The sequence below is a fragment of the Argopecten irradians genome, chromosome 2 (genome assembly GCF_041381155.1).
Source record: "Argopecten irradians isolate NY chromosome 2, Ai_NY, whole genome shotgun sequence".
Taxonomy (NCBI): domain Eukaryota; kingdom Metazoa; phylum Mollusca; class Bivalvia; order Pectinida; family Pectinidae; genus Argopecten; species Argopecten irradians.
Genome location: NC_091135.1, coordinates 48,756,584 through 48,781,335, shown reverse-complemented (window position 1 = coordinate 48,781,335; position 24,752 = coordinate 48,756,584). Strand labels below are relative to the sequence as shown.

The following is a 24,752-nucleotide window of genomic DNA, read 5'->3' as shown; positions in this document are numbered from 1 at the left end:
TCCAAATCCTTGGCTACCTCCAACTGTCCCATTTATATCTATTAATAATATTTAATAATACACAGTCTTGGTAGTAAATAACATAGCAATTTTTTTTCTATTAAGATAAAATTGTTAATACATGTAAATTGTTCTTGCTATCCAGTCAGCCTAGTGGTAATGAGCGGCAACCCTCCTGATCTAACAGCTCCTTAGGAAATCTGTATAGAGAACTTCATAGTTCAAATTTTGTAGCAATTTTATCTTAATGACTGTGATATCAACTCAACATCAACCTAAACAAGTATCAATGTCACTAAAATCTCCACCTGCCCAGTCAGGCAAATCACATACATAACTGACTTGCCAGACAGGTCTGACCTGCCCCAGGCAGATGGGTAATGGTTAATCTCGAGCCCTGCTACCGCCATTAATCAGCTTTTCGCATGGGCCTTATGGTTACAAGAAACTGTTTATTTATGTTGAAAAATAAATGACATGTACAGTAATAATCTTTTGACCTTGGTGAGCTTAAAGTTATATATGCCGTAATTTTCATACAAACAAATCAAAAATAGCTTTTTATATGTTATTCACCATCAAATGTTACAAACATTTTGAGAATTACGTTTACACAAACAAAGAGCTCAAAATGACTTTTGGCAGTACTGACATAAATCATTAAATTTATGCCTACAGCGCAGTGAAATGAATATAATATGGTCAGACCATAAAACCAAATTGTAGTTGAAAAAGCAGTTACTTATCCAAATTCGTATGTTATAACAGTGAGTGAAGATTGAAAAGGGCAGTAACTCTTCCAAGACTTTAATGTATATCATCAGATATCTGTAATGCTAACGTCTACATCTACACAACAGAAGAGTTTTTTAGTCTTTTAAATTAATTCAAAGCAAACAATAACACGTGGATAGAGCTGTTGACCTTGGGATAAAACAGAATCATAATTACTAAGTTTAAATGCTATGAAATGAGAGAAAATCATTAATTGGATCATGACATATTTATTATCTAGTCATATCAATAATCACAAAATAGTGTGGACTTACAAGACAATAATATTATCTGCATCAGTGTACATATCTTGCACCAAATGGTCTGCTATATCCTACATGTATATCATACCAACACACACACAAATGCCTCATAGATATTTTTCATAAAAAAAATGGGGGAAAATTTGCAAATCAAAGTAACTTTAGATAGTACAACAACTGCAGTTTATGTAGAGACAAAAATCATTTAGGAATTCAAATTTGAAGTTGTTACATTTCTGTCATTTTAAATATCTGATTACTGAAACATTGATAATATTACTAAAAGAAAATATTCAGAAGAACAGTAACAAAACTTATATTTTTTTCTTTTCAATATCAGTTCTGTTAAACAAAAACAAAAATGTCAAAGAGATATTTGTTGTAGTTTCTAAATAATATCCTAAATTACATTCACACAAGCTATCTCACATAATTGTTCTTTAGACAAAAAAAAGTGAAAGCACATAATTATTCACATTTTCTACATCTCCCACAGGGATTTAACCAGCTCAGTTTTAGAACTTTCATGTTGTCTCCATCCATTTGGATTTCTTTTGACACAGGTGTTTCCCAGCCATGTCTTCTCATGACTGAAGTTCCTAAATGGCTTGACAGCAACAGAATTAGCAGTTAATGCAGTCACACATTCCTGAAATACGCTGACATGTAGGAGAAGGAGCAGTTGGCAGAAATAAATGTTTAAATGTTTTAAATACAACTCATATTGCATCATTCGCCTCCTCTTAAAGCAAGAACTAAATGTAGAACTGATCCTCCCGTCACCTTGTAATCTGCGGCTGTTTTCTCATCATTCCTAAAACCATGAACATTCAATATAATTACTAGCAGGTAGAAATTGAACAAATAATGCATTTAAAATATGTTTTCCCCCCATGTTTGTGCAAAATTTCATTATATTCGCTTCAGCAGTTTTTGTCAAGTTGAAAATGTAAAATGTTTATGAACACATGACGACGGACAAAAGGTGATTAATCTCATGTGACCTAAAATGTGAAATCTAAAACAGTTTCATAGACTTTTTACAAACTTAACACATATACTTACATCTGCTTTCCGCTGAAGATTAACCGTTGCTGTGGTGGTGGAATTCCTTCTTTTTCTTCTACCCTTTCCTTTATCCTTTCAACCTTTTTAACACATAACAACAATTGACTTTTAAATTAGGTTGAATTATTATGTTGCTTTCTGACAGTCAAGGTCACAAGAAGTTAGATGGTTCAAGCTTACTGTGGTATATTGAAGCTGTAAGAATTTTCTGATGTAATTAGAGACCTCAAAAGAATTTATTATTGGAAATGCTTAAAAAATGTAGGTCAACTAAGATTAGTTTCATCTTCTGGGGTAAATTATGACACCAAATTCTGCCATTCTATTGTCTTTTTATATGTATGTAGGCCTTGAGCCGATGAACATCAGAAATCTGTCCCTGTACAATGTAAACTGTGGAAATTAAGTGATGGAGCTTGCTCATCAGTCTTAAGTTAAAATTATGTAAATGAAATCAAAACTTTGTTTTTATATGCATATGGAAATGATCTGTTTATCTGCATGACTGTGCTACGATTTAAAATCGGAATTCACTTTCTACATACCTAGACTACCCATATCTGCAAGTACAGTGATTAATCCAATATAGCCAAAACAGAGTAAGTAGCATGCGATTTTAGATTACTTTTGAGATATATGGTACTTGATTATTATAACCACTATATTAAGAGGCTTTTCAATACATATACTTATATAGGAAAGACGATAGAACGGCAGATATCATGGTAATAGTGCTTAACACTGCCATTTGCTAGTTTAAAACCAACTTACTACAAGTTTTAATAAGTGATTAGCGAAAAATGGGGTATTTGTCATTGGAAATGGGTCTAGATATATATTCAATAAACTCCATTGGCAGGAAAAACATTGATTTTATGTTACTCTCTTTTATATTTGTACTAATTTATCAAAGTACAGGTGGGTTTTTTTTCATTAAGTTACAACTGATATAGACAGTTTCATTTTATTCTGTTAAAAAGCATTATGACAAAAACCTAAAATTACCTTATCTGTAGGTTCTATATCAATTTCAATCTGAAAGAAAAGAATTTGAATAAATGGTACAATGTTCATATGTTTAAATTTTCAAAAAGAATATGTACTACTTATGACAACCATAAATACTTTATATTTACATTTTACATACTTAATGTAGTATCAAATTGCATTAAAACCAGTGAAAACATTACAAATTTATTCTGTAAATGTCATAGAACATTATAAATCAATACATATTGTAACATGTATGTCATACAGTGAAAGAGACAATTCACTCAGGCTAATTCTTTTACATAACCAAGAAGCAAACTATGGCATAAATGTATAGTTCTACATTTCTTATGAAACATATAACACAAAATATTGACAAATTCCACGTCAATGTTTAGTATTTTATTGATACCTTTGTAATTACAAATCGTTGATCAATACGATTAAGCAGGTACAATATGTATGCTTTACTCATACCCGAGCCAAAGTCACGGACGTTAAATAAATGAACCACATAACCACTAAGGAGGTGATGAAATGATTTTGAGGCAAGATAATTCACCTAATAAGGTAAACACACTACTGTCAGAGCGATTTGAGCAGTTCTAGACAAAAGTTGCATTACTCTACGAGCAAGGGAAAGGGTTCGGCATACAAGATGGTCGACCACAATGTGTAATGGCGGATAGCGAGCGAGTTTCACCACCATGGGCTTTTCTGGCATATTACAGTAAAACCGACTGATCTAATTTCCATTAGAACAGGGGTTTTTCCGATATTTGTGCAAATTTTAATGTTCTCTAAGACTGAATTGTCCCTTTAAGTAATTACATATACATATATAGAGTAGATGTTCCTTTTGTTCAACCTTTTTAGAGCAGAATTTATTTTGAACCTGAAACCTGAGTTTAAACTGTTGACGTTTGGCAACTAAAATTGCAACATTTCTTCATTTTGTATCAGTGAGTAATCAATAATTTACTACAGTACATAAAGCTATAACAGAACATTAATACATTTGTCCATTTACAAAATTGTATCCTACTGCACATGTACAATATGATTAATTAATAAACTAGGGCAAATCAGAATCATTACTACCAGCAATGGTTTTGATAAAACGGTAACCGTATGTATAATATAATTGCTTAGATTATTAAATTGGTGTCTCATAGTCTCAAATAATACATTCATTTTATCATATCGAGCCCCTGTGTTCTAAACGACTCCATGAAGGTAAAGTATTTCTGAGCCTAGTCTTCTCTGGATTTGATTTCTTTATATCGACAACAGCCCGAAAACAGTTAGTGAAAGGAACGATATTATTAATTTCGTTGATAAGCGTGTACTTGTGTAAGTTGTGCAGATAAATTTAGAATGACAAAAAACATCTTAATTAAGGAATATACTCACCTCTTTTCCGGTTAGTGTCTGAAATAATAACATATAACATTCATTATTACATAGCTTCAATAGAAAATGAAACAAACTTTTTTTTTAAGTATAAGTCTTAAATAATTTGAAAGTGATCTATATGTAATTACCTTGACTTTAATCAACATTTTGTCCCGATTTCAGTGACCACCGGTTTACGGGTTTCTGTATTCAGTGTGTTTAGAGATAACTTCCGGTTTACTTGGTTTATGTAAACGTTCTTTTGATTGGTTGTTCAAAAAGTCCACGGGCTGTAATATAGTTTGCACCTAAAATGTCCCCATTGCCACAGGGTATTCCCAATCCCGACAGGCCTATCTATATATCGCACGGAGTAAACAAAGGCCAGTGGGCGACACCTGAAGGAGTGTCACGAATTGCGAAGGGGAGATAACTCTTGGTGTCATTTCTAAAAGGGAAAGTCACATATTAATATGATTTTAAGGCAAAGCCTCAGACGAGCGCAGCTACTTTTAAAAAATGTAAATATTGTTAGGATTATAATCTCAGAATGTTATTAAAACTGTTTTAACTTTTAGTCCGATAATTAATTTTTAATAAATGCTATTCTCCAATATTATTGTCTAGCAGTCGTCATATACAGGTCAGAAAGAAATATTCAACTGGATTATTTCATTTTTGTTCGATCTTGTGTCTCTCCAATGCGGAAAACTTGGCAACATTCCATGTATCAAAAATGCGCGGAAATATGTGGCGTCATCTTTAGCATCAAGCTTCCTGACGTCACGGCTGACGGTGCCGTGCGCTTGACAACACACAGACAGTATCTCATTTTGACCAGTACATTTATTGTGCGGTTCTTATCCTTTTGTAGTTATTTAAAACTACTTACAGTAATTTCAAAGTGTATCCTGGTGAAACGTTTTGCCTACAGAGAAAATTTAAAATCTCGTCGTGCTGATAACGAGAATTAAAACATGGCTGCCTGCATGGAGGCGCGAGACTTTCCCCGCGGGACACGATTTCAAAGTCCTAGGGGTACTGGAATTATTGGATTCTATATGCTCACACACGTGTTAGGTTAGTAGAGCTTCGCTCTACGCGGCCTTCGGCCGCGCAGAGAGCTGCGCTCTTAATAAGGTTAGGAAATGTTATGTAATACCAGAGTTTGAAGTTTGAGGATGATGTTTGTGGGACTTAGTTATGGTATCTAAGGGGGCGGGGCTAAGCGGCGGATTCTCGGAAAGGTGAATTAGGGCCTACAAGAGTTTAGTCTATTTAATCCCTGTCACCTTGAATTAAGGTCAAGGTCATTCCTTTGAATAACCTTGGTAGCCATTCATCACATAATTACCAGCAAAAAGAGACCCATGACCTTTGTGATACAAGAATTAAATTTTGTAATTTTTATTTTTTTTTTTCAAATTTTGTAACACATTTGACATGACAAACGAGGACACTTTCATTTTTCACATACACTTTATACTATCAAATAAACACACAGAGAGACGAAAAACCAAAAAAACAACAGAAATGAAAAACAAAGAGAAAGGAAAGAAAGAGAGAGAGAAAAAAAAATTGATAAAGGGGAGGGGTAGACAGAGAGATGGTATTTAGAGTGGCACGTACAGTAAGCGAAGATCGAAGAAATAAGAAGTTATATCGGCAAAACAAAAAAATGATAATAATGAATAAATAAATAATTAAAATAAAAAAATCTAAATATATGGGGGAAAAAAATTGTATACATTTGTACATCTATGATTATCATATTGCGAATATTTCAGGGTGAGGTGTACGAATAAAAGGCTAAAGTTTAGCTACTTTTTCCCATTTTTCCAGTCTTTCTCAAATTTAATTTTTGCTCTTTCTCCTTGGCTGTAAGCTATATATTTCTGAGTATCATAATAATCTTTTAAAGAATTGACAAGACCATTAGTACTGAGAGACTTATGGAGACATCTCATTCTATAAATATACTGTTTTATAAGTAGCAGAATTTCATTGTCGGCTTTGAAGGAAACGGAGTTGGAGGAATGTAGACCAAAAATAAAAGTTTGTTTATTGAAACCAAAAGGAATGAATAAAACATCAAGTAGAGCTGTGAAATAATCTAAAAGATTTTGTACTTCTTTACACTCCCATATATAAAATATGAGTTATTGTTTCATTTTCAGAATTACATAAATTACAATAAGGAGAAACAGAAAGATGTGCTTTAAAAAGAAAAGAGTTTGTTGTTAAGATGTGGTGATTTATTCTGAACTGTAGCCACTGTAACTTTGTGTTCTTAGTAATATGGAATGGAATTTTGTAAATTTGAGACCAAGTTGCATCATCAAGATTAAAGTCTTTGTTCCACTTAACTTTACCAGAAGGCACAGCTTCGTTATGTATTAAAATATTATAAAAATCTTTAGTACCTTTTCTTTCCTTTAGAATATATTCAACGCTAATTGGTACAAATGGATACTGAAGTTTTGAATGAGGAATTACAGCCGATGATAAGAACTTTTTAACAGCCGATATGATACTATGATAATGAAGAAAGTTGGTATTTACATTGTACCTGTGAAGAAACTCATTGAAAGTGTAAAAACTCTTTGTAGTACTGTCTCTTAATAGATCATTGATTGTAATAACATTTTTTTCAAAAAATTTTCATCATAAATGAACTTCTTATCAACAGTTATATTTTTATTAAACCAAATAGGGGTTTTCAGAATAGATACCTCTGTAGTAGTGTTCTTATCATTCATCTTGATCCGTGTATTCCGTGCTTTAAAAACATCAATCCAAAATTTATTGGACATTTTTTTGGCAAATTTGTAAATATTCATTTCCACCATTAACTAAAATATCTACATTTACCAAACTTTTATCAACAATTTGCCATTTAGCTGTAGTTTGAAAAAATCTTCGAATCCAACCAAGTTTGAAAGAACACAAGTAAGCTTTCAAATTAATCATTTTCAGGCCACCATTTAAAAAATCTTTCATAATTACACCCCTTTTAACTTTATCAACCTTGCTGTTCCATAAAAATTCAAAGGTAGTGGTATTCAGTTTTGAGATAAATGATTCATCAGGATTTGGCAATGCCATAAACAAATGATTAAATTGTGAAATAAGTAAGGATTTGATTATCTGAATTCGTCCTATTGGAGTAAGTGATCTTCTTTTCCAAGTTTTGTATCAAAGACTTCGGTTTTATCAATTTTTTGTCATAGTTCATTTTTGGCATCTCATGTAAGTTAACATGGAAGTCAATACCTAATAGAGTAAATCTCTGTTTGTCCCACTGTAAGTTCAGAGAATTTCTTACTGCCAATCCAAATTAAATTTGTTTTAGAGACATTCATTTTTAAACCAGATATTCGTTTATAAGAATTAAATTTGGTACACCATTACTATGACCTAATACAAGATAATTGAGAACGGGAACCCAAGCTCAGTTCAGTTCAGTTTTCAAAATGGCCACCATAAAAATATCAAAAGCTTAATATCTTAAATGTAAATGATGCAGCCGAGTCCTAATTTTGTTCTACTCCTATATTTTCAGAGGTGCTAAATGCAAATATATAAATAATGAAACATTTCTTTTGTCGTACGAAAGATTACTCATCTTGATTTTGTGCTTTCTGGAGTTAGTGTCATATGAAATACATCCAAGGAAAACAAAGGGCAATATAACGTGTTGCCGAAATGAGAACAAATATTTTATACCATGCAAGAACGACTAAAATACCTACAGTTACCAACATATATGAGCGTTCAGGAGACAGCGATGAGATATGATACAGCTTATTAAGATAATATATTCAATGTACGATCGTACGTGAAGTTACTAACTGTATGAAAAGGCATTTCATCTCGGTCCGGAAACAGAGACAATTCCTTGTCAATATACCAAAACAATGCACCCTTCTGAAGAGAAATTAGATCAAACTGACACAGTGTGGAACAGAGTGCCAGATTCTTTTGCTTGTGTTGACAACTTTAATTGTTTAAAAATGAACTGGTATCACTGTTCTATTAAACTGCACTAAAGAAGTGATTTATAGACATTACAAAGTCTCTTTGTATGCAATCTGATTGAAATACAGATCCTTATAACCACTCCGGTCAATAGAGGATCTGACAACATTCCATAAGGGGTCATATTCGGATGACCTTTGTACCACGTGCACTTCAGATCCAATTCATTTACTACACATTGCTACTTCAAGTGGCAACACCATTTTGTCCCAGTAGACATATATAATTAGCATGTATTGTTGTTTGGGCGAGATGATTTCATGCACGAAAATAATTCTGCCACCTTTTTAACAGGCTTGGTGATCTTTTACCTTTCGTATTAATTTCAAAAGAGAACGTGGTCAGAATTGGTATCAAATCATTAATCTTTTGCATAAAAAAGGTTACTATGGCAACCAAAATATAAACTACGGAAAAATGCGATTTTACACTGATAGAACCATTTTCACGGGCTTCCAGTTGACTAAAATATCGAAAAAAATGTAATGCGTTGCAAAATCGTTTGTTTGACATGTTAGTGTTTATAATATTAAATATTTATATTCATACTCAGATCATTTCAATTTTTTGGAACGCCAAAAACCAACATCATAACCTGTATGTCATTGTAGCAAGCTGGCTTACAAATATTTATCAAGATGTTTAGATAACATAGCTAAATATATATTTGTACACAATAAAAATGCAATGCGGTACTCTCATATTATACTGCAGTAATTTGTTACTTACCAACATTGTATAATGCCAGTTTCTTTAGTTTATCCACACAAAAATATCAATATCCATCAAGATAATAAATGAATACAGAGTACAAGACTAGCAGACAGCTTTTGTTTTTTCTTGACAAAATTTGTGTATTCTACATGTACATGTACTCATAATAATTTGCATGTTATTTTTTAAAGACAAAAACGCATATACATATTCTATATTTGATAGAAATACAAACCATCTCTATTAAAATAATTTCGTCCCCATAAAGTCGCATTCAAGATTCTGGCAGCAGCAATTTAATTGGCCTTTCCAAAGGTCACCTGGACATGACCCTTTATGGGATGTTGTCAGATCCTCTTATCCAATGCAGTGATAACAAGAATCTGTATTTTAATCAAACTGCTTTGTGTCGTCTCCTTACAGATCTGTTGGTATAAACTGTCCCACCATGAGAGTCAGTTGTTTACAGTCATGAAGACGAGACCAGACGACGGTGACAAAACTTCAAAGGCGTCGGTTTCACGACCCATCATAAGGATCGCTTAGGAGCTAAACCGAACTGAGAGAATATGCCCTCCGCAAAGGCACCTTTACCTCAATCTTCTGTCTTGCTCTTCTTGTACTGTCTCCGGCCTTATATTTACTACAGAAAACAGGTAAGTCTAAATATGGTTTGACATAAATTATACTAGTATTCCAACCAGATTTGCATGTTTTAGTACTTACGTTTTTTTGCGACTACATTTCTAGGAGAATGGCTATACACTAAGCCTTAAGTCAAACAAACGACATATAGAACCTACTTTACAGCAAGGAACAGTATATACGGCTGTAGAGTTGTTTATAGTGTGCAAAGGGTGACTTAAGGATATTATTTCTTTTATTCTTCCCGATTTTCTTTTTCCGAACGACAGTTTTTCAAGTGACTCTATCACTGACTCACTGCAACAACATCATCAATTACACCAACAAAATTAGCCCACTATTCGCAGTTCAATATTTTTATTAAATCCTTAAGCCAAATATGCAACCCATTTGGCCAGCACTATGGATTAAAATGATCTACATATGTTCAAATTACATCGTAGGTGAAATGAGGTCAGTTGTCAGGTTTACATGGCCCATGATGATAAGTCAAACACTTTTGATTTTCAATACAAATCAAAACACTCTTGCAGCTAAACTATATCGTCCAGTCACCTATACGACATATTGTAACCAGAACATATATCCATATTAAATATCTGCTTATCAATTAAGATTTAACGGGAGGTCATTTTCACTGGAACTTCAATGACATTGCATATTTATTGACAGAAGTCAAACTAGAGTTAAGCGGACCATTCTATAAACGCTCTTTAGAATAGCGTTATCTATCTAATCGTAGAGGTGTTGACCGGAGTCGTCACACTTTTGTTAACATGAAGTCAACCCTAGTGTTGTGGTTATATTCCGTAATTTTTGTAGTCCACGGTCAAGTGGACAATGGTCATCAAAGTCTGCTGAAAAGGATGACATCTCTAGAATATATTGTCCAGTCTATGACGACTGAGTTCGGGACTCTTCGTCAGAAAAACTCAGAACTGGAATACAAGTACCAGATTTTAACTGAAGAATTCCAACGATTCAGGTAGTCAGTATTCCCTTATTTTAATAACTTCTTTTACGGATGTCTAAAACAGAATGCTTTGATGGCTTTACTAACATGCATGCTATATATTGATGTCGCTGGTAGACTACATGTCTACCATGTTTCAAGATATTCGTCCGAATACAGACTTTTTATATCCACGTTCTGGAATCGTGACATCTATGACATGTACGCACTCATATGAAGTTTTACAAACACAGATTTTGATATCTCTGGCGATTCAGGCTCAATAGTTACCGTCTATAGACAAAGCATCCTCACACTAAAGTTATATGAACTATGATAATGACGTCGACGTTGCAATGATGAGAGGTTGTTAAACTTGTCTAAGAATTGATGGCACTATTTTTTGATTCCATAGTGGCTAGACTGGCTACGAACCATTTTTGTTTGCAAATTGTGAATCGATTGCTACAGAAGTTTGCAAATATATTTTTTCAAACCCCGACGAAATTAAAAGATCATGACATCAATACTTATGATTATTTCTAGGAATACTTGACAAAATAAATATGTTTTAATATACTATTCCGTTGATTTATCAAGTGATTGCTGAGTGCGAAAACACTGAAGTCGGATTTACAACCATTCTAATTGTTACACTTACAGTACCTTGTTTTGTTACGTAATTCTTTCAGGCATTGTATATAGAACGCTGTCGATAGTCTCTGTTTTACAATCAATATTAAGAAGAATCTGACGTTTGAAATGACTTGTTGTCAAATACATAAAATTATACTTCATATTTAGTTGTGCTTCATCACACAGTCAAACATATTTGCTGTCATTGTTTTTACGCGTTTTTTACGAAGATAATGAAATTAATGTGAAACATAAATGCATATTACCAGTGTTGTGTTGCGCCAGTATTTCCGATATTTCCGTATCTCTAAGCAGACTTGATCATACCACGGTACCTAGTACTGATGAGAAAAATGGCCTGGAGGAAATGCCAGGATATTCGGACCCACATCCCATCGGACCTGTGACGTCACACAGGAGAAACGCGCAATGTAAGACAAAACCTTATTTATCTATATATCCCATTGTATAATTTAGGGGAACAAGCAAAAACAATTTGCTTTCCTCAGAGAATCCACTGAAGAGGGCACCAAGAAAGATGCTTAGATAATTACATAGGGAAGTGAAACAATTATTCTAGCTCTAAAGGATATCAAATATATATATTTCAGTTACCCTAGACAGTGGTATCCTCAATGATACCGATGTAAAATCTTATCTCACTCTGGGTAAAGAAAGTTTATAAAGCATCAATGGTGGTTGTTACAATTACAAGTTAATCTATAATTGGTGTTATTAAATGCATACAGGTAATTGAACACCTTCACTGCAAGATTCTCTTAAACTCGGAAAGCATCGTGTTTGAAAACATAATGTTTTTACATTTTCTTGGGATTATTCACTCTGACTTGAAAATGGACGACATGTTCTATTTATCCAGTATATCTATATATAATAATGCAATCATGTTTATCAGATGTCGTAGTAATAGAGATAATATGTATTACTTGATGCAAGGCAAACATGAATATTATAATTAAAGAAATTGCTATTCAAAAGAGTTATAAATTGAAATGCCTAAAGCTCTTGAAAGAGGTCCCTTTGCAGACCATGGGAAACCAAAACTTCTAGATAGAAGCCTATTCCGTCTTTGCATATTACAGACAGTTTATTTAATTCCTAATATTACATTACATAAGCTGGTGCTGTTGGATCGAAAGGGGACAAAGGAGACCGCGGACCCAAAGGAGATGCTGGAACCCCGGGATTCAACGGGGACGATGGGTTAGATGGTAAGATAGAGGTTCACATAACTTATTTCTTTAGTATGACATTGTTATAATTGAATATTTTTCACATCGGTTTTCTCGCGGGTAGGGATTAAACATTGTAACTGCTGCCTATTGCATTGCGTAAGAGGCGACTAAATTTGAGATATTATTTTTTTTCTAACTGACTTTCGTCTTCCTATCTTCTCACTTGATACTTCCTCACTTTTGACCCTGGTCGAGACCATAGTCTATAAGTGGTAGTATACAGGGAGTGGGACAGCTGTATTTTACCAGTTGTGAGTATGATGATACCAGGTGGAATAGCAAGGATTCCACTTAAACAAGGAGATACGGATATACCGCGGCCACCCATAACACAGACATTCACACAGTCAATGCATTGTATACAGGGGAAGCAGTCCTTAGTTAGTAGGCAGACGTCATAGTTAACCAACCAATCGACTCCGCATCTGAATATGAGTTGGACTTTTTATACAAAAGGATAAACTGTATCAATTGATATTTTTGAAATCAGCATAAGACCTTGAAAACCAATTTCATACATTATGACAACGACCTGTTATCGAATGGTGGTGTGATTGGAATTAAATGAGATATTAATAAAATGTCGCTCATTGATTGATGTCGGATCAACATCAACAAGTATCTAGACATTGACCTCATCACTTTAAATTGCAGTACATATGGTCTTGTATTCAGATGGGTTTTTGTCTACTTATGTTATATAGGAAGACGATCAAGTTATTACATATCCGAAACACATCTTTACACTGTTATCTTGTAGGTTTAAAGGGAGACAGAGGTGAAAAGGGTGACAGAGGAACCCCGGGCAGCGACGGATTCAATGGCGACGACGGACTAGATGGTGAATATTGGTTAATACATACACTTTAAAACAGGTATCTCAGCTTACTGCATTGTAGAATGGTCTTCAAATACACGTATTATTATAGACTGGTGAACAGTGCTATTTTATTTCTACTATCTACTATTTGTTCCACTAGCCATTATAAATTTGGCTATATCGCGATAATTATTGAAAGAATAGGCGAGAAATATTTATATGACAAAATCCCATATTTCATATACAAGTGTAACAAACACTCACACAATAGTATCTATATCAAGAGGGTATTTTATTTATTAAGGGTTCAATTATTTGTCTGAACAAAATTGAAACAAATAAGTTTAAATGTGATTTCATTTTGCGTGATAATGTTGTCTTTGATAACAACAACTGAAAATAAACATGACATAATAATTGCGGAATATCAGTTCAGAGAAGTATTTTCAAACCTTAGACGTTTGGGTAGCACAGTTGGAATGTCGATAACATAGTGCTAATGTAACCCAACAGTTGATCGAAGATAATACCTGTAAACATCATATGTTTTTTTTCTAACGCATACTTTGTATATCATAATTGATGATATGAATTCTGCTTGATATCATGTTATCACACCGCACAGGGCGTGATGGCGTGAAAGGCGAGCCTGGTCCAGCCGGACCTGCTGGTCCTAAAGGGGTCATGGGATTTCCCGGGTACCATGGTAATGCTATTTCCATGTTGTTCATTGAGTACGATGACTTATTTCACAGCTCTGCTATGACATTAATATCGGAGTTGGTTTAATAGTTTTTGCATCGATAGAGGTCACCATGACACTATATGAACTATAATGCACTCATAAATATAACCATCATCTTAATTAGTGCAGCATGTTATGTGTTTTTGTTTAATTACTATTTAGAAACACATATACAAATATTTCAGGTAATAAGGGTATGAAGGGCGATTTAGGGGCAAAGGGAGACACTGGAGTCCGTGGTGTGCCGGGGCCTAAGGGGGATACAGGGATGCCTGGAATCGCGGGACCTACGGGAGCTGTTGGAAGACCAGGGCATAATGGATCACTAGGTAGGAAGGACATTACACAAAATTTTAAATTCCGTCTTTGTATATTACAGGTATGCCTGTTATATACAAAGAGACGGAAAGGTATCCATTATGACGTCATTGTGAGAAAAAGCTATCGACCATAATCGAAAGGTATCGATTATGACGTCATTGTGAGAAAAAGTACGTAGTTTTCTCAGGACAAACTATGACACAGCAATCAAAAAGTACGTAGTTTTCTCAGGACAAACTATGACATAGCAATCAATATAAACCAATTTATAAATAGAGAATATGTTGATTTGTTTGTTTGTTTGATTAACGCCCTATTAAGAGACGGGGTCATGTAAAGACAGCCTGAGGTGTGTAGCGTGTAAAACATAATGAGTCTTTTCTCCATTATCCATTTTCTCTTCAATGTCCACTTCTTCTGATGATCTTAATCCTTCCCCCTCCTCCCTAGTTTCCTTTTAAGACCTTTTTTCATTTTCACAATGTTGGATTTACTCAACAGGATATTAAAGATCAGCTTTCTAATCTAAATGAAAAGAAACCTGCGGGACTTGATTGGATTGTCCCAAAATTTATAAAACTATTGACACCCTCTATTTCTTTTCCTTTTACCCATTTTTGGAATAAAACTATGGAAACTGGTTGTATTCCGTTGTCATGGAAAGCTGCTAACATCAATGGCATATATAAAGGGAATGGTGATGTGAATGATATTTCAACTATCGAACCATTTCTGGCACATGAACAGTGTAAACTTGTGCTAGAGTCTGTTCACTTAAAAGGCGCAAGGATTATAACGGGATTGCGCAGAGGTACCTCCCATGATATACTTTATAAAGAACTAGCTTATGAATCTCTCTGATCGGCGTCAAAAACACAAACTTATTCTTATGTTTAAGATACTCCGTGGCTTTTCTCCACAGCATTTGAAAGAAATTGTACAACCATTTTTATGTGCAGAACTGCAACTTACCATACTAGTTTTTCTCCCCAAGTACCTTTAGAGAATTTAATTCTTTAGCTTCGGACTTTGAATTATCGAATGTTAATACTGTTGCACAATTTAAAACACTCCTTTTTAATATTATTAGTAAAGTGGAACCTGATATAACAAATGCCTTTATAAACAAAGGTTCTGGAATTATGAATATTACTTTGTGCAAGCTCAGAAATTCCTCTAGCAATGTAAACTCTGACCTATTTCGCGACCAATTGAGAGAATCTCCAACGTGTTGAACACTATCTTTGTATATGCCCACTATTTAAAGATGCTCCACCGCTAGTAAATAGTATTTTTTCTCAATAAAATACAAGAGCATACAAACTAGCATTTTTCTCCAGTTACAAAAGTTACTTACTTAACACTATTACCACCATTAAAAAGTTTGAGCTTCTCATTGTATTTTGAGATAATAATATCAAAAATAATTAATTGCAACCCGAAAAAAATCCGTGGCACTATGTTCTATATGGATTGAAGTACTGATTGCGCATTCACCAAAAGCAAAACAAATTATTTCATATTATTTTTTAGTTAATTAGACATATATTTACATGATTAAATATCAATTATTGTTCAAATTATGAGCATCCTTTATGCTCTGTCGGCGGTGGAGCATCTTTAAGGAATCAAGATCAACCAAAGTACATAACCCTAATATTCCTCACTCGCATTTTAACACAAAACCTCATATCACATGGCTGTGAGCATTGTGATGAAGAAAAGAATACATATTTATTGCAATATATAATTTTTTAAAGATTTTTTCTACGGTGATATATTAATTGGTAAAATATTTTGTTGATAATTGTACCTTATCGGATTTCTTTGGAGATAGCTATGCTAGGCTTTGTCAGATGCCAAATCCTTTTGCATCTTATTTGCAATAGAATTGGTTGAAATTGAAAATTAACTTGAGGTTTAAGACCACGTTTAAACTAGTGGTTTTTGTGTGCCTATATATCACTCATTGACGTTACGCTACCCATATTGGTACGCTACCCAAATTGGTACACTTTTAATCCATATGAAGCAGAATTTTCAGTTTACATTCTAAACTGACAATAACTATCCTGAACAAAAATTAAGGTGGTTAACAGTAACTTTGACAATTTTTTATACGTCATATTATTTCCTGTTGCTTATTGTTTTTATTTAAACATGAAAATTGAAATTGTGAAAAAAAAAAATCCGGGAAGCGACGTCGTGCGACAACACTAAAAATAAATATATGCACTGTTAACTAGTAAACAAATCATGAAATTAAAATTAGAGGCATCTATTTGTGGAATGTTAAAAGAAAATCTGGATTCAAACATACGTTAGGAAATTTTATTCATATTTTCTTCAAAAAGTGTACCAATTTTGGTAGCGTCACGTTAGGTGTACCTGACAGTTTATACCAACTAAGTTTAAGTTATGTTCAAGTATACCTAAGGAGTGATATATAGGCATACAAAAATTCACTAGTTTAATCGGGGTTTTAAACATTAAAGGTTTTCAAAAGAGACGCCTCTGCATCCCAAACTACAATGTAGAATTAGTTACCGAAGATTTATAGATATGCAAGTTGATGAATACATGTACGGTAAAAAAGCTTTTCAGTCTGCATTATGACTTTAACTGCAAACGTAAACATACTAACTTTGATCAACGACATGAATGCTTTTGAAGTTCTTTCCACGTTCCTGTTCCAGTTACTGTATTACAATAGCTCAATGATGACTTTAATATTTATGTCCTTTTTACTTATGCAAAACAGGACCCAAAGGCGATAAGGGGAGTTCAGGATCCAGCGGCTATCCTGGTTCACCAGGGAATAAAGGTATGTTGAGGATTCGATACATTATGTTCGTCCATGTTGCATTTTAAAGTTTGTACATTTCTTCAGGCTGATGAAGACCGTGGAAAGGGACATCACTATAAACTTACAGTATAAAATACAATTTTGCTTCTATGTGGTATGGGTGAAATAGTGTTCAGTCCCTCTTATTTGGTTTGTTAGCACGGTCCGATAGTTACTCAAGAAAATTACTTATCGTAGATGTGTATGACCTAAACTTTGATCACTGTCATCGTTATAGCTACAACCTGTCATATATACTTCACATGGTAATTTGAGAACTCTATGCATATTGTTAGCAACTGCCATTGGTTTTCCTTTGATATGTCATCAAGAAATGTAAATGGTGTTAACCCACAATGAGAGCCCAAAATGTACATTTTGTTGTGGATACAGGTGAACCAGGGATTCGAGGAGAGCGAGGGTTTATGGGATACCCAGGTCAAAAAGGTGAACCTGGACAAGGTAAGATAAATACTTGACATGTGTTTGTATGTGTATTCTTTTTTTCATTTGAGTATACATATGAATATAAACAAAAAACAAAACATACCAGGAAAATTCTCGCTTTTAATTACCTTTAACCAATTTCGCATGGCATCATATTGGCTTGGTTTAGGGTTAGCGTTCTTTGTTAACACTGGTCGAAAAGGGGGCTTTTTGGGGAACCAGCATGAATCGATCTCGGGCGACTATAATGATCAATAGGCCTACTTACATTTTCTCCTTGTGATGAAACCTGTTCCAATCCAGCTCTGCTTGGTCCCTTTATCTCTTTGTTACTGATTTAATCCATGCGGTCCTCAATGAAGAACGTTTTATTGGTTCCCTATACTGTAAACATGACTATTTTCGCGAGTGCTACGCGATTTTCTCGAGTAAACATGTATACAACATAGTATATATACATCATGGTATATATACAACAAATATACGCGCGATTTCACTTTCGTGTAACTAGCGTAAATTTCCACGTTGGGTAAATTTTCAGTTCGCGTAAATTCTTCCACTGCGCGTAAATCCACATATACAGTTAGTTTAATTAATTTCAACATAACGAACCATAATACAATTATATTGCTGAACGTACAATCAACACCCAAGGTGATTTACATACAGCCCCATCTAAATGCGGAGTATATGTAAGTGATGTTGGCCTTAGCCGTGTTTTGGCTGAGTATGAGTGAACTTTTAATGACTTAAAGTAGATGGATGGACGACGGAATCGTTACTTTGACATAATTTGCTATTGTTATTTAGGAATACAGACACAGACGATAGCGTTTTCAGCCTTTGTGGTTCCTCCAATTAATAATCTACAAATAGGATCGGTGGTTGTATTTGAGGACCGAAAGCTGGATATTGGAAACTCCTATGATACGTCGCAAGGAATTTTCCTTTGTAGTGTTTCAGGTGTCTATGTGTTCACCTGGTCATTACTCGTCAATAATGACCACAGGTTGATAGCTGGCCTGTCTGTTAACGGGATAATAGTAACTAACGCTATAACGGATGTTGATAGCACTGCCAAACACTTAGGCAGCAGTTCGAACACTATCATAATTCATTTAACTGTGAATGATAAAGTCAGTATTCAAGTCCAGTTTTCTCAGGGACCAGATGTATATATTGAGCATGGTTCTTCATTTTCCGGATATTTGCTTCCATAAAGATCTTCTATACTGAAAGCTTTTTGTCTGTGCACAATATCGAAAATAAACACCGTTATCCTGTATAGATAGTTTGTGTTATTTGTCTTCTAGAAACGTGAAAAATAAGTTGCAGCTTGATTTTATATCCCTTATCTCCATAACAAAGCCTACGGTTATTTATTGTGAGTGACAATCTGTTCTCCTTGCAGCTAGGGAGGTACATTTGTACATGCTACGACTACCTTTGGATTATATCACAAATCTCTAACTCTTAAGTAATCCTGAGAACACATCCATTTTCAAGCTGTGGTAACTTCATCCTGGAATCAGAATAAACAATACATGTTATATCTCAACAAATTATATTAAATAACGTATTCCTGAAATGTCAAGTTAGCCATAGTTTAAAGGCTGCAAATTAAAATGTGATTTCTAGCACAATGGGATGAAATGGGTGGTTTGTTTGCCTAATGTCCTGTCTTACCAGATGAATATGAACAAGTCGGTCATATCTGTATGCACCACATAATTTTGTGGCAGAGAGTGTTTTATTGTCGTGTTTTGTTTTTAATTTTCATTTTTAAACACAACGCATTTGGACATCCTGACACCTATTTACGCTAACGCTTTGTCAACGCCTGGATCAACGCTGTGGCTTGGTATAGACGATGCGCCACCTGTTCATTTAAATGTCAACTGCTTTGTTCACTAATGTTTGATGTATGCAATGTGTTACCTGTATGAAAAGCGTGGTGCGTGTTTTGGGAAACTGCGATATATTCAAGTTCTATCTTCTTGTATAATGAAACTTTTGCCTTTTTTCTAGTGCTATATCACCGATGCATGCCGCCGAAAACACTAAGCAACACACCCCACCCAGTCAAATTATATTGACAACGGGCGAACCAGTCGTCCCACTCTCTTATAGCTGAGGAGCAGGGACAACACCTTTTATTGACTGGTGTGTCTCGGCCAGGGGACAGAGCATAGAGCCTACCTCACAAGGGTGATCGCTCAACCGAAGGCCAAAAGTGAGACGATTTCAAGGAAGACTTTAGGAATAACAAACTTACAGAAAGTGTTGTAAGCAACACGCGTCCCCGCTGTCAATTACAGTTTCGAATCTATGGGAAGTTATTATTGCTTAATTATGCTATCATGCTATGAAGTTTTAACAAATTTTGTAGATGTCTTCTTAAGTTCTCGTCCGAAACTAAAAGTAAAACAACCTGAATTTAGTAGTAGGGACATATGTTATTGACCTTTTGATCTCAAATTCAACCCAAAGCTTTATTTTTCATATGCTATCATTATATATTTACACTTGCTAGGCTTGTTCACTATACGCAAATACTAACCGATAACTGCATGGTAACATTGAACTTTGAACTTGCGTATGAAAATGTTCTATGCAACTTAAAGGGGCTACTTTTTTAAAAAGAAACACATGGCTTTGTTTAGATTTTGACGCAACATAACATGTATATTGTGGTTTTTCATAGAATTTTGGAAAAATGTAAACAATACATATATGTTTTATATTAATATATGATACCAACATTTGTTAAATAAACAATTTTATAAAGAAACGGGAAAATATCCCGACCGGGGCGACGTGCAGTGCTGTCAAATGTAAACATTACCCCTGTGTTTGTGTTCGTCCTACGATCGAGTCTTTGGGGTGGACGGGCGTGAGACCCTCAGACGACGTTGAGCTACTTGAACACGGGTGTATTGACAACTTCGGCATACTCCAGTGTGTAAAGGCGTGCGTCAGCTTCGCCTCGCTGCACAAAACGGTCACCGAGTTCACACATGTGGCCGAGTACAAATTCTTTATGTTATTACGCTATATATAAACTTTCAGCAAAATTGAATATATATATAAAATTCCGATCTGATAAAATAAAATTTTCTCTGAAATTTACTTTGTTTGTCATGTTTATTTTACAATAAAATATTGAACTTTTTTGTCGTCGCGGATGAATAATTTCTACCTTACGTGAAGAGTCATCATTCGCTGTTCAATTGAGTAAGCTCCTCCCACTTTTCACCGACTTTTATTGAATAATTACGTCACATTCGAATGACGATTTTATTGCATAAAATATAAATAAAAAAGTCGTTTGAGTGTAAATATAGGGATTGGATTGCGCTTTTATGTTAACCATGCTTGTATGGAGCAATTCCTCTAAGAATATATTCAATAACGCGCCCCATAGAATATATTCTTAGAGGAATTGCTCCATACAAGCATGATTAACATAAAAGCGCAATCCAATCCCTATATGAAGTTTGCCCACAATTCATCAATTCGTTCTCTCATCATCTGGAAACTAAATTCAGGCAGACGGGGACAAACACCAAATTCCCTTCCGGTTTCACCGGCACAAAAATGGTGAAAATCGTCGCCTTGTACATACTTCATCATTCACCGGACATTTGCTTCTCGATAAGAAAGTAACTTTTTATTTTAAATAATAAACGGTGTGTATGATGTATCTTTTCACCCAATACGTCTGTTCATCTAGAGCAAATATATTCACAAGCTTTCGGAGAGACCAATGATACAAGCGCTTTTCTTTCAAATGAAAATAATTTACTTTCGAATTCGCCACCACACGAGCAACTAATCCCTCTGAAAATCCATGGAATCATACGTTTAAAACATATTTTATTTTATCATATAGTATGGACTTTCAATTATACGCATTTATATATTCGTGGTATGAAATAAAATTTGTTTGGATTTTTTTGTGAGAATCCGCTTCGCGTGTTCACAAAGTCTTCAAAAAAAAATTTCTTTCATACCCCAAAGAAATAATAATAAAAAAACAAAAACAAAACACCAACGACGAAATCAATACTTAAGTAAATATGTAATAGATTCATATTTCGCTATGGTTAGTATCATTATTACGAATGGAAACCTCGTGTTGGTCTTCAATAGCTTTATGCTTCTACCTTATGGAAACTTTAAAAGTGATAAAATCGATCTGAATGATAATTCTCAGGATTAAACTGTTTTATATAATTTGTTCTTAACCTCAGATGCTGCGCTTGTGTGCTCGGCGATGTTACTTTAACCCTTAGCTCATCATTGACCGCAAAATTAATACAAATGCATGTATACTGTGAATAACCGTTGCCGAGTTAAATACATTTTCGTTTTGCTTCAGGACCACAACAGAAAGTCGCATTTTCAGCAAGATTAGCAAATGCAATCAGTGTCAGCAGACCAGGCCAAACGATTGTATTTGGACATACAATTACAAACATTGAAGACTCTTACGACTCTGTGAATGGGTATTTCCGATGCCGTACCGCTGGATTGTACTTTTTCTACTGGTCCACACACGCCAATCCATCTGATGGAGTGACCACAACTTTAAATGTAAACGGAAGTATCCTTGGGTTCACCTTCGCCGATAGTCCGCCTACACATAGTAATACTGGAAGTAACGCTATAGTGACGTACTTAAATGTGGGAGACATTGTTTCAATTCGTATTAATTGTCCTCCAGGCATGCATCGTTACCTTGGAGTTGGTTCATCATTCTCTGGAATTTTGTTGAATTAGGGTATTGTAATAAATAACCTGTATGTGAATGATCGTAAGTAAGTTGATATTGAATATTTATATCAATAGAAAGCAAATAAATGAATGAAACTTTCCCAGTAGCAATATTTATTTTGTTATTTTCATTTTTTATCAAACACATTAAAAATGACCCCGCCACAAGAGTCGGAGCGAGGGGTGTAATTGGATGCAATAGGGTGTGACGGTCACGAATGACACCCATATGTATCCTATTTTGAGATGAAAAATGTGAACCTGAATTTACGTCTAGATAATTCAGATAGAGCAGCAAATGAAAGTCGGACCAGTCGTATTTATAAAATCATGATTGCCATCCTCAATCAATGAATATTTTGTCATTTAAACACAATATACCTGTAGTTTACCTCTCCTTTTTTGAGTCACAACAAATTATCTCCTCAAGGTCAAAGAAGGAGCGACTTGTATCTCAAAAGCAAACATGTAGCAAAGTTGAGTTTTGGGGGCAACTTCACTCTGTTGTCTTTGTTTACATAAAATATAAATATCCTCTCTCGATGCCGCTAAGCAAAAGTTGTAACCCACTCAGGCTATTTAAGAATTCAATACAGTCCTCCGTCCAGAGTTCGCCTCATTGACATGAAATATAACTTCCTTCTCAAATGACATTTGACGTCAACTTTGCTTCTTTATTACACTTAAGCATAAGAAGTATATTTAAAAGCGATAATACAGCAAGAGATCCGCCCCTCTGTTTTCTGATTGCTATACTTTAGTGGGGGAGGAGAAATAGGTTCCCATGTACCCCTCTGGCAGTTTTTCGAAACATGGTTTTTTAGGACCAGTATGATGTCTAGTTTCATTTAATGTTTGTTGCCATTGACAGCTAATGTCCCATAGGGGTCATATGGCGGCCATCTTGGATTTCAGGTATCAAAAATGGCCAAAATGACACATTCGCATATATGAGCGTTGATAGAGAACCAGACAACATTCAGAGGCAAATAAACTCATTTTTTGATATGATTGAAACATTCTTAATACGATTAAATCATAATAATGACGTTACGTCCTCTCATTTTTGTGAAATGACGGGAAAACAATGAAATTTTCAGGTTTTTTACCCCCTAAAAAATCGATAAATGACGAGCTGACACGTTTTAAGAAAGGCCTGACTGAGCGAGGCCTCCTGAGATAGCTTCCACTCTCTTGAATGGATCTTACGGGACCGAGGCTGGCGCAGGACATTGGTTCTGAGTGGGAAAACCAGAGGAATATCCACCAACAGAAACGACAAGAGCTCCGGAAACCAGGATTGTCTCGGTCACAGGGGCGCTATCAGACGGAGGGGAAACTGATGCTCCCGAAACTTCTATTAGAACCCTGCCCACCAGGTTGAATGGAGGGAATGCATAAGCACGTATCTCCTCCCAATCTAGAGATAGAGCGTCCACAGCCCAAGTCATTTGGTCTGGCACCGGAGAGACAAAAGTGGACAATTAGTGGCGAAGTGGCGAAAGGTCTATATGTTCTATATGGTCTGTTCCACACTTAGCAAATGCCCTGGAAGGTCGGGAGATTTAGCTGCCTTTCTGTCACAACCGGCTTGCGGCGCCTGGAAAGAGTATCCGACAGAACATTCAACCTGTCTGGAAGATGCTTGACTAAGAGAGTCAACCGCATTTCCTGACAGAAGAGAAGAACACGAATGCCGAAGGCACAAATGACGTGGGACTTTGCCCCCCCCCCCCCCCCTAACCCTTTCTCTCCAGATACGCGACAACTGTAGAGTTGTCTGTAGTCACACAAACCACATTGGAATGTAGAATCTTCCTAAAAGCCTGCAGAGCCAACCGAACAGCCTTATCTCCAGCACATTGATGTTGACCTGATCCCCAGACCACTCCCCCGACTGGCAATGACCGTCGAGGTAAGCCCCCCAATCTGTCATCTGTAGTCGATCCAACGATTCCTAGACTCGATGGAGTATGAGGGAATCGTCGAAATAAATGTGTACATTTATTTTCCTGGAGTGATGAAATCCTACGCCAAACTGCAGCAGTCTGATGAAAACCAAAGTAA

General features: G+C 35.1%; 2 protein-coding genes and 1 pseudogene across 3 annotated transcripts in view; 1 reads left to right on the top strand and 2 right to left on the bottom strand.

Moving 5' to 3' along the window:
- Positions 1–22,792, top strand: part of LOC138315773 (otolin-1-like) — a 29,517-nt gene extending 6,725 nt beyond the window's left edge. Inside the window, exons 2-10 of one of the 2 annotated variants that reach the window (XM_069257028.1) lie at positions 9,666–9,898; positions 11,791–11,906; positions 12,615–12,707; positions 13,492–13,572; positions 14,177–14,257; positions 14,482–14,625; positions 17,379–17,441; positions 17,856–17,924; positions 22,291–22,792. In XM_069257028.1, the coding sequence (XP_069113129.1) occupies positions 11,843–11,906; positions 12,615–12,707; positions 13,492–13,572; positions 14,177–14,257; positions 14,482–14,625; positions 17,379–17,441; positions 17,856–17,924; positions 22,291–22,691 (996 nt within the window). In that variant the 5' untranslated portion in view covers positions 9,666–9,898; positions 11,791–11,842 and the 3' untranslated portion in view covers positions 22,692–22,792. Of the gene's footprint in view, positions 1–9,665; positions 9,899–10,654; positions 10,873–11,790; positions 11,907–12,614; positions 12,708–13,491; positions 13,573–14,176; positions 14,258–14,481; positions 14,626–17,378; positions 17,442–17,855; positions 17,925–22,290 lie in introns of those variants that run through there. The other variant, XM_069257027.1, reaches the window with a different exon arrangement.
- On the bottom strand, positions 989–4,775 carry LOC138315775 (NEDD8). Its single transcript, XM_069257031.1, has 5 exons — positions 4,640–4,775; positions 4,509–4,526; positions 3,111–3,140; positions 2,103–2,185; positions 989–1,851 (listed from the first exon to the last, which is right to left on the bottom strand). Exons 1-5 carry the CDS (start codon positions 4,655–4,657, stop codon positions 1,767–1,769), a joined length of 234 nt encoding a protein of 77 aa, XP_069113132.1. The 5' UTR covers positions 4,658–4,775; the 3' UTR covers positions 989–1,766.
- On the bottom strand, positions 6,311–7,460 carry LOC138316682 (uncharacterized; annotated as a pseudogene).
- Positions 22,793–24,752: the final 1,960 nt, after the last annotated feature.